Source organism: Poecilia formosa, unplaced genomic scaffold (assembly GCF_000485575.1).
Source record: "Poecilia formosa unplaced genomic scaffold, Poecilia_formosa-5.1.2 Scaffold737, whole genome shotgun sequence".
NCBI lineage: Eukaryota > Metazoa > Chordata > Actinopteri > Cyprinodontiformes > Poeciliidae > Poecilia > Poecilia formosa.
Genome location: NW_006800676.1, coordinates 10,068 through 20,758, shown reverse-complemented (window position 1 = coordinate 20,758; position 10,691 = coordinate 10,068). Strand labels below are relative to the sequence as shown.

General features: G+C 37.8%; 1 protein-coding gene across 1 annotated transcript in view; it reads left to right on the top strand.

Moving 5' to 3' along the window:
• LOC103131277 (integrin alpha-11-like) overlaps nt 1-9,633 on the top strand; it is a 42,557-nt gene extending 32,924 nt beyond the window's left edge. Inside the window, exons 4-8 of the mRNA XM_007542881.2 lie at nt 2,403-2,494; nt 6,967-7,081; nt 7,197-7,324; nt 7,611-7,759; nt 8,653-9,633. Coding sequence (XP_007542943.2) covers nt 2,403-2,494; nt 6,967-7,081; nt 7,197-7,324; nt 7,611-7,759; nt 8,653-8,863 — 695 coding nt within the window. The 3' untranslated portion in view covers nt 8,864-9,633. The remainder of the gene's footprint in view (nt 1-2,402; nt 2,495-6,966; nt 7,082-7,196; nt 7,325-7,610; nt 7,760-8,652) is intronic.
• Nucleotides 9,634-10,691: the final 1,058 nt, after the last annotated feature.

Below are 10,691 nucleotides of genomic sequence, written 5' to 3'. Positions count from 1 at the left end.
TTCAGAATGTGATGACATCATTTCTGGTTTCAAGTTAATTGAATCAGTCCTGTGGGTGTCACAATCCTCTGTAATTGACAACTTTTTATTCTACAAGTCATGATGTCATCTCATTTGTTTTCATATTGAGGAGTATTTCCTGTGAATAAAAGGTCCATTTTAGAGAATTCCAAGCTCCTGAATATTTGTTTTAAATCAACTCATATTAAAAATGAAGTTGGCAGAATTTAGTTTTCTTTAACCAAGAGCTGTCCAGTGAATGCTGCTGCTTAAGTTTGTATCGTATCATACTCCTCATCTTATATGTCAAGCATTAAGATTTGTCCTCCAAGAACGTCAGCTGAGTTTTTCTTCACTGATGGAGCCATAATACTTCTATTGTTAAAAGTTATCATCAGGGGCACGGTATAGGGGGGAAAGTGATGACAATTCTAGGGTCCCTGACCAACAGGGGGCCCTCCACAATTTAATTATTTATTTTTAGTTCAGAAATTAAAAAAAAAATCGGGACTCTGTCAATTACAAAATTAATCATATTGTATTTTCAAAGTTTGTTTTTAGCAGTAAAAATTTAATGTTCCCATTCCCAGATCAAAAAACATACATCCATATTTTCCCTGAACACCCCTATCTGTGTTAAATGGTTCGTTCCTGCTTGGAGCGCTTCACCATGACGCTGTTCACCCGCAGACAGTGGAAAACACGAACGATTGTGGCAGTTACTGTGCTGCTAAGAAAAGTTATAAAATCAGGTTTTCAAAAAAAAAAAAGAGAGGGAGAGAGAGAAAAAGGCAAGAGTGTTCATTTATAACCCAGTTTTTCTCGAGAGGTGAGTAGACTGTGTGAGATTATCAAACATTTAGCATAGTTAGTTTAGCTACAAACAGCTGTTTCCCTCCTTTTCACTAGCATTTAATGAATTAAGGAAAAACATTACCAACATATTCATATGTTTAACTTGTCCCTTGTACCTTTTACCACTTACAACAGATGAGTCAATCAGCAGCAGCTCTAATCCACGTCCCTCCTGACCCGTTTTCTTCTGAGTCAAATTAAAGCTGCAGTATGTCACTTTTTTATATTTTTTTCACATATTTTTTAAAACTGTCATTATGTTGTGACAGTATGGTATGAGAGGTAATCTGTGAAAAATCAATTTCCTCTGCCTTCTCCCAGTGCTAGAAACAACCAGTCAGTGGCAGGAGAGGTTTAGTGCTGTCAATCACAATCTCATGTGGTGCTGCTCATCCTTCCTCTCCCTCGATTTGTGCCGTGCTGCAGTTAGCATAGCACAGAGCTGTGCAGATTCAAACTGTGAATGCTCAGTTTAACTAGCATAGCTACCAATGACGGCAGATAAACGGTTTCTTGTAATGATAAGTTGTTTCTCCACCATTAGCACATTTAGCAGTGAGTGAATGAGGCTAATTCACATTGCTAAGAGCGTCCTACTAGTTCTGATTGGTTGTTTTGGTCAGAACGGTGCATTACTTTAACCAGTAATAGTAATTCGGGAAGCAGATGGAGGGGATTGATTGTTTTCACAGATTATCTGTCTCATAACAAACTGCTATGACATCGTGACAGCTTTTACAAATATGGTGAAAACATATTTTTTATTAAAGTTATGTACTGCAGCTTGAATAAAATGCAACTACATAGCATTTTTGAGCAGTCTGGATTGCTTTATGTGTATTTTGCACATTGATTTTGACTGTTGCTCATGGAGAGAGACATTTCAGTATCTTTTCTAATAGAAAAAATGCAAGCAACCTACTTCCATACTGGATGTGGACTGTTGGATGTTAAATTCATGAGCAGTAAATATTGTGCTAATTATCAGTATTGAACCAAAGAAAGCAAGGCAGATGCAAGACTTTAAAATTGTGATGCTTTTTATGGGTCAAATAGACTCAAAAAATTGTAACAGCAGCTGCGCAGGGGGGCCCAAACAAAATTTTTGTCAGGGGGCCCACAATTCCTGGCAGCGCCCCTGGTTATCATTGTAAGGTAATAGTTTAAAAAGACAATTTCAGAGATGAATTAATAGATACTGCTTTGATTTGTTTTGGTGTTATTTTTTTTGTCTTTATCCAAATATTAGAACATAATTCCATATTTACCAACAAATGGTTATGCCTAGGCATAACCAAGGGGGCCTTGTTAAAGTTTCCTTGCTGTCTGGTAGCACTCTCCTTTAAATTGTTGTTTTTCCTACAGAGCTTTTTGGGATGATGCTTATGTCCGAAATGCGATTTTGTTCCATTCAAGGTGGAAAAAAGGGAAGGGACCTGATTAATCCAAAGAAAATCCTAAATGCCTTAACATAAGGATAGCTGAATGTAGTGATCAAGTGTGCTACATTTTATTTTTTACATCTAGATTGTTTTGATTCTGATCAGGAAAACTTTCTCTGGACAACGTGACAGAGAGGAAGGACAAGATGAGACTAGGAATGACACTGACCTCCAATTCCAAGGATAACAGCTTTGTGGTGAGTTATAAAAACATACTGAGTTTGAAATGAATTCATGTTAGCTAGGATTCAACAGCAGACATGGAGGAGGACTCTATCATACTGTTTGGTCAAAGCTTTCTGTCCCTTCAACACCTACCAATAGATATTGCTTGGAGCGATTTGGAACAATTACTGGCATGGGCTCATTCTCATCAGTCACTTCATTAGAAGCAGCTTGCAGGTAGATTCAGCAAGATGTTGGAACTAGTGCTGGGTGATATGAGGAAAATCTAATATCCTGATATATTTTTGCTATATCACGATAGACGATATATATCACGGTATTCTTAACTGAGCTCCAATGTTATTTTAAACTATAGACCCCTTGCAGCATGATGTCTGCAAGTTCCTGCCCCCATTTCTCTGCTAGATTTAAATGTAAGCTTATATAAAAAGTGATGCAGTATTTTCCTATGAACTGTCTACACCATGACTAGATAACATGGTGAGAAATAAGTTTTAACTAAGAAAAAAATAGCGAGGGAGAGGGAAGTAGGTCAGTTATGCTTGACTTTGACAAACTTAACATATAGATGGGCTGTGATATATGGTGTTTTGGTTCAGCTTAAAAGTAAAAAAGGCGACCTACTCACAAACTGACAGATCATCAGTAAAGCAGCTGTTTAAATGAGCTAATCAGCCACCCTGTGTTAGCGTGGCTAATAGCAGCGGTGGCTAATCTACCACAGCAATCACTCATTAATAATCGCAAAATACAGGTGTGCTGTGGTGGCGCAGGGGTTAAGCACAGCCCACATATGGAGGCCTTAGTCCTCAACGCAGCTGTCGCAGGTTCAATTCCTGGCCTTGGCGACCTTTGCTGCATGTCTTCCCCCTTCTCTCATTACCCACTTTCCTGTCAATTAACTATCAAATAAAGGCCACTAGAACCAAATAATAAAAAAAAATTGCAAAATACACATCAAACTGTAACTGAATGTTCTGTTCTATGTAGGGTAATGTTTGAGTGTTTTTGGAGCTGAATCCTGATGCATAAAGTTGCGTTGTTGTCAGATGCTATGGCAATGAATCTCTGTGTATCGTAAAGCCAACAGAGAGCGAGAAGAAAAAGAATGAGTAGTTTTGAGTTATTTTTCCCATTGCATAGCATTAAATGAATCATACCTACGTCTCCAGGTTTCACTTTAACGGATTAGTTCTACCGCGGCAGCGCGGCTATGAACGGCATGTAAAAGAATACGTAGTCTGATTGGGGGGGAAATAAATTTGTGGTACAGCCTTTTGTGGCAATAGTTTTATAACATGTTTGGCAAATTACCTAATTTTGTTCGACATCCTCCATATAAAATCCAAACCACTGTCAAATTATTGATCCAGCGCTGTTTCTCTTTGGAACTAGACTAGTTCATTTGACTCCTCTTCAGTTACCATCTCAGGGTGCATTCACACTGCAGCCTGAAGTGACTCAATTCCGATATTTTGGCAATTCCGATTTTTTTGCTGGAGCTGTTCACACTGCCAATGAATGCGAAATGTATGCGTTCTGCAGTCTGAACGGGCAAACGACCTGAAAGTGTCCTGCATGCGCAGTAGAGGGCGCAATAGTGTCAGCGTTCTCAGTTTTCTACCAACTGCCATAAAAAGAAGAAGTAGTGCTCAGTGTTTGCGGAAGTAAACATGGAGGCTAACGGTGGAGCTTAGCTTACACATTCGAAGTTGTTGCCAGGCCGGAGCATATTGTTTGTTTTCTCCGAGCAGCGTGATTGGTAGAACATTTTCAGGTTGGGAGTGGGGAGGGACTAGTGATGCATTCATAGGATGTCGGATAAACCATACTCACAGTGAATTTGACGGCGAAAGTTTATTATTTGAACAACAATTTGCGATATATAGCCAATTTAACTATCGTAAATTGAAATGATCGCTGTACATCGAGTATACTCGATATATTGTCCAGCCCTAGTTGGAACTAGTGGTGGGAATTCGTTTGAATACAGCAATAGTGTTTTTCAGCATCCAATCTGCTTGTTGTTTTTTATTGATTTATTGATTTATTTAGAAGCAAAAATCATCTTCCAGTGGGCATAGAAAATAATTTGCCCACTGGAAATTATCCGGTGGCATTTGTTTTGTGTATTTAGTAAAATACACAATAAAAGCAAAGAAACATGACTTTGTCATTCATGATTGTTGTTTAAATACATTTTATTGTGTTTAGGGGTGTACCAGAAACACAGTAAAATGGTTCCAACTTAGGACTTTGGTATGTAAAAAAAAAAACGTGATTAATTGAGTTAAAACTGGAGATAATTCAAACCCACGTGATTAGTTAACTAAAATGAACATGTTTAAGTTCTGGCCCAAGTTGGAACATTTGGAGTTTTGTCCATCTCAAAGAATATCACAGTTGGAACTTTCATCCTTCGTTTTATTACTGTTTTCTTCAGCAAGGTGCTTTCACCACTAGGCCTGTCACGATAACAAATTTTGCTGAGCGATTAATTGTCTAAAAAATTATTGCGATAAATGATAATATTGTTTCAAGACCAGTTGACATTGATTTAATGGAAATTACTAATAATGCATGTGATTTCCCACCATAGATAGATACAATGTATTTTCAAGAGAACACATAACAATGGAACTAATAAACTAAATTAACAAAACAACCAAAAACAAAAATAAAATTGATTCTCAGTCTCCATTAACAAAAAACATACTTGAATAAAAACTAAACAACGTAAAGCCAACGTGGAAATAAATACTGCATTCAACCAAAAGAGTGCAGATTATGAAGTCTGTATACTGTAATGGCCTTCAGTAATCACTAGATTTAAATAGAGAAGACGGGCACATCCTGACGCAATAGTTCACACTACACGATCTTTTGCCCCCATTTTCCCCTTACGATAATCTTAGAACGTTGGGCGTTCCAAGATTGTCGCTGGTGATTTCGTAACCGATCATCCTGCAGTGTGTGGTGTGTTACGGTAGATCGTCGGTCGTGGCCGCTCCGATCTAAATCGGGGGTTTTCCCCGACTGGGAGCTTAACGCAGCCTGTTGAATGTGACAAGTAGCCAATCAGAAAGCGCATATTCTCCTCCGTGCTTTCTGAGGGGAAATTACAAGGGGAATCCCAAACAGCTGACATGGCGCAACCCGAAGTCCAGCGGACATTGGAGATGATATGTGGAAACAACATTAATATTTATTCAACATTTCGAGAAAGAATATAGAAATGACAAGGGGAGGAACTGGAGCCAAATTGCTACCGCAGTTGATAAACCAGGTAACTTTTCAGCTGCTCTTTGTTAACGTGACATAAATAGGTTATAATGATTTTCATTCAGTCAAGATTTTACGCTGACTCTAGGCACGTGCATCACAGGTAGATTCTAGTAAAGCATTGATTAATGCCCGATTTTAAAATTAGCTAACTGGACTTGTAGCCATTATTTCGTGCCCATGTGGCTGGACACCACATGGCATGACGAACCCGATTGAACCGTTATACCTAGGATTTCTGTCGGCTAATGTGTCTCTCAGGTTTTGAAAATGGGCTGACAGTCGGCCGACAACTTGTGTAATGTGCGCTGGACATTACACTAAGGAAATAGGAAGGGAGGGTCAGTGAAGAGCACCGGGGTTGAGTCTTTTTTCATTCAGTGTCATCAACAGAAAGAAATAAGCCAGGAAGAGACGATAAAGCCGATAATTAAAATGAGGTCGATATGTTTAATTTATCGTGCGATTAATTGATTTATCGTTTATGGCGGCAGGCCTATTTACCACACATTAACTTTAAAGCGTTGCTGCCAATGTGATTGGCTGATTTGCTGCTTAAATAAGTTAGCTACTTTATCAATGTACTTCTAGAGTGCTTGGTGAGAGTTCATACTGATTTAATTTAAATAATATATTTTTGAACAACTTTTTTTACACCGAACATGTTTCAAAACATACACAATAAAGGTAGTAAGAACAAAAGTTTTGCTACCAACATAATAGAAAAATCTCTGAGACCTATGGTAGTAATCAAGGTTTGCTAACATAATGCTTGTCCAATTTGGTTACTCCATGGTGTCCTTTGGCATTTGGTCAGGTTTAGTTCCTATCAGTGTTCATCATGCTAAATTATACAAATGTTTTTGCTGCAGAAATAAAAAAATGATTACATTATTAGTTTACATCTTTCTTTGCAGCTGATATTAGGAAAAAGAGGGTGTGTTTTGTAAACATATGTCTTTTGAAGACATTGTATGTTTTCATAGTTGTTGAACTTTTTGTCACAACCACAAATTTATTTTGATGTTATATTGTGGACCGATATAGACATGTCCATCATAGTCAGAAATTTAGAATTTCTTTTAAGCTAATTAACTTCAAATAAATGTAATCTTCATCCATGTATTTTGCACTTTTTTTTTTTGCATTTTATATGATTTTGAATTATATATATATTTAATGCACATAAATGTGTCCCTAGACTTGTGGTCCTCTGTGGTCCCATGAATGTGGAAGTTCTCTGTACAGCACTGGAATCTGCACCAAAGCCAACCGGAACTTCAAACTCACCCAAACTATTGCACCGGCTCTACAGAGTAATGCATCCATACACACACACACACACACACACATGCACCCACCCACCCACACAAACACACACTTACATACATATAATTTGAAATTTGCTGTCTGTCCATTTCAATCATTTAGGGTGTGAAACATTTATGGACATTGTCATTGTTCTGGATGGGTCCAACTCCATTTACCCTTGGTATGAGGTGCAGAACTTTATCATGAACATCTTGCAGAAGTTCTACATTGGCCCAGGTCAGACACAGGTTTGTCTGTTGCACACTCAGACATGAAACGGAGACAAAACACATTAGGTTCTACTTCAAAAAATAAAAAATAAAATAAAATAATAATAACTTCACCACACCATATATTGAAATATATCTTAATCATGTGTTCAGGCTTTAGTTGTATAAATTAATACTTTTGTTGTTTAAAAAGTTCTTAAGAGCAGATAAATTCATAACAGGAAAACATGCTGTCCGTTGGTTTTGGGTATACTACTATGAGTAGTTATAAATGACAGTTCAGTTAAGTGTGATTTGATTGTAGGTGGGAGTTATTCAGTATGGCTCCACAGTCGTCCATGAGTTCAGTTTGGGTGAATACCAAACAACGGAGGATGTACTGGATGCTGCCAAGAACATTGACCAACGAGGTGGAGAGGAGACCAGGACAGCACTGGGGATCAGTGTGGCACGGTATCACAGAATGCTGATCAAATTAATATGTATCACTACCTGTCAATGTCATTTCTGAATTTTAAGAGTTATTTTAAAACTTATAAACTAATGTATCTACTGTTCTTTGATGGAATATGACTGAATTTCATTTCTTTAAGTGGTATCCCTCTCCTGCTGTTAAATTGTTACTTTCTCTATCTTACTCTGTCTTCTCAAAGCCCCAGTTGGTTGTGGTAGATGGTCTCTTATACTAAACCAGGTTCTGGTTCTATTGGAGGTTCCTTCCTGTAAAAGGAGAATTTTTCCTTTCCACTGTTGCTACATGCATGCTCAGTATGAGGGATTGCTGTAAAGTCAATGAGAGCAAGCAATTTCTACTGTCACTAAGTCCAGGACTTAATGCCATCTGCTGGGTTTCCTTACATATAAACTATTTGAACTAACTTCATTAAGGGGGCTTACTCCACTGTTTATTAACTGTAATGTATGTATGATTGAACTGCAATTATTTTTCGTTAAGTGCCTCAAGACAATATTTGTTTTACAAATAAACTGAACTGAATTAAATTGAAATTGGATAAGCACCTGATGTTTTTCAAAGGAACTTATGTCTGAACAGTTAAGTCACATATCATCCTACCTAGTCGCATGTCAGCACATTCTGACATTATGTAGCATTTTAATTGAATTTAATTGGTCAATCAAAATATAGCAAATATTAGATATTTTTCAAAGTGCAACGTTTGACAAATATCTCTTGTTTACAATATTTCTTAAGCTGAAGATCACATAAGGAAACTAGTTGGAACTAGAAGATGAATGAATGAATGAATGAATCAATCAATCAATCAATCAATAATTCAATATTAGGATATACTATAGCTATGAAAGATTTCTCCACTTCACCGCAGGTTGGAGGCATTCCAGCGTGGTGGCAGGCCGGGAGCACAGAAGGTGATGATTGTTATCACAGATGGTGAATCACATGACAGTCCTCAGATGATGGAAGTTGTCAATCAAAGCAAGAAAGAAAACATCACCATGTATGCTATTGCAGTGAGTCCCACTTTTATCTTTAGAGCTGAAATACGAATTATTCACTACTCAAGTTTGAGATCATGATTTTCATCCAGTAGAAGGTGGACTGCTTCATCCCTGATGAGGTCAGTCTGTGCCCCAAATGAAACATTTTTAAGGATCTTGTTCATGAGTGATGTCAGGATGGCTGGGGAGATTTCTAGAAAGTCTAACATGTGGTAATATTGGAACTGTGGTGTTTTTATGGGGTGAAAAAAAGCTGGGCCAAATCACTGCTCTTCATTCCAACCCTTACCTTTGGTCGTGAAACATGAATTGCGACCATGAGTTTATCCCGAATAAATAATTTTGGACTGGCTGATCTTTTTAATATGCAATTCACGCAGCCATTGTTAAGTTAAATACTAAAATTAGCCTTTATTTTCAAAGATCAGCCAGACCAGAATTCTTTATTTGGTACAAAGACGGTGCCATTATATTAAGAAATTTCTTTTCCATTTTTACATCTCAAACTATACTACGGGTTCTGTTCTTGGTTTTATATTCCATCCAGATAAGATAAGTTGGTATTTTTTTGTCAATGAAACTGAAATGTTTGTGTTCACTATGTGCAGTGACGTGGGGTGAGGTTCATAGCTGGTGAGGCACTGACTTAATCATAATTAGATTTATAAATATAGACCCCCTGCTTGTTATTGTTTACATACGGAAATTTTGTGCACAACGCTGGAGGGCAAAGAGACTATTCTTTTACATACCATCATAGCTGCTGCCACGATAGAATAATTCCGTTAACTCAATTAAACTTGGAAATGTAGGTATTATTAATTTCGTGCTGTGCTCCACAGCAAAGGGAAAAACCTAAGTATAACTCAAACCACTTCTTTCTCGCTCTCTGTATCGGTCAAGCTACACGCAGACTCTTTGCCATAGCATAACAACACCAAAAAACACTCAAATATTCCCCACACAAAGAACAGAATATTCAGTCTGTTGCCGTAGTATGGCTTAATGTTTATTTTGTGATTATTAGTAAGTAACTGCTGTGGTAGAATGTAGCTACCACTGCTATTAGCTAGTCTAACACAGCAGTTTGCGAGTTATGTTTCTTTTCTGTATTCTTTACACATACAAACTTTAGCTCACAAAACGCACATTTAATTAATAAACTAAACAAACAAATTTTTACCTCTACTTATAACCTCTACTTTTACCTCTACTTACTAAGTCCATGCCCCGCTCATTCTGCACAAAATTATCAGTTTATCCAAAGCCAAGTCTATCCTTGACACTATGGCAGGGGTGTCCAAAGTCAGTCCTCGAGAGCCAGCATCCTGCATGTTTTAGTTCTCTTCCTGGTTCAGCACACCTGCATCAAATGATAGCTTGTTAGAAGGCCTAAGGAGAACATTGACTTGCTGAAGAGGTTGTTACTACCACTAGGGAGAGAATTAAAACATGCAGGATGCCGGCCCTCGAGGACCGACTTTGGACACCCCTGCACTATGGGGTTTGTTGAGAATAAAAATCCTAATCGATGAATCATAATTTGTATTGACACACGGAGCATAAAATCAGCCAAGAAAAGGATTCAGACTTTACTTATATTATTAACTTTCAGCACTGAAAGGAGACGCTTTATCATTACATTCGAGAAGAGTTTCTATAAAAAGTCTGTGCAGCATCTGAGGAGAAGGAGGAGGGTAGCTGATTATTTGGACTGAAGACACTCCCTGAAATAACACCATGTCTATGTGTCCCTGATAAGTTTCTGTTTCTCTGAGAAATGGACCTTAGTGTCTAACAGAATCAAAAATGTAACTCTTTACTATGGGCCCTTTGTCTAACAGCGTGTGACTCTTTCTCAACCTTGGTAAAGCGTCTCAACAGGTTCCATTTGGAGAAGGACCTC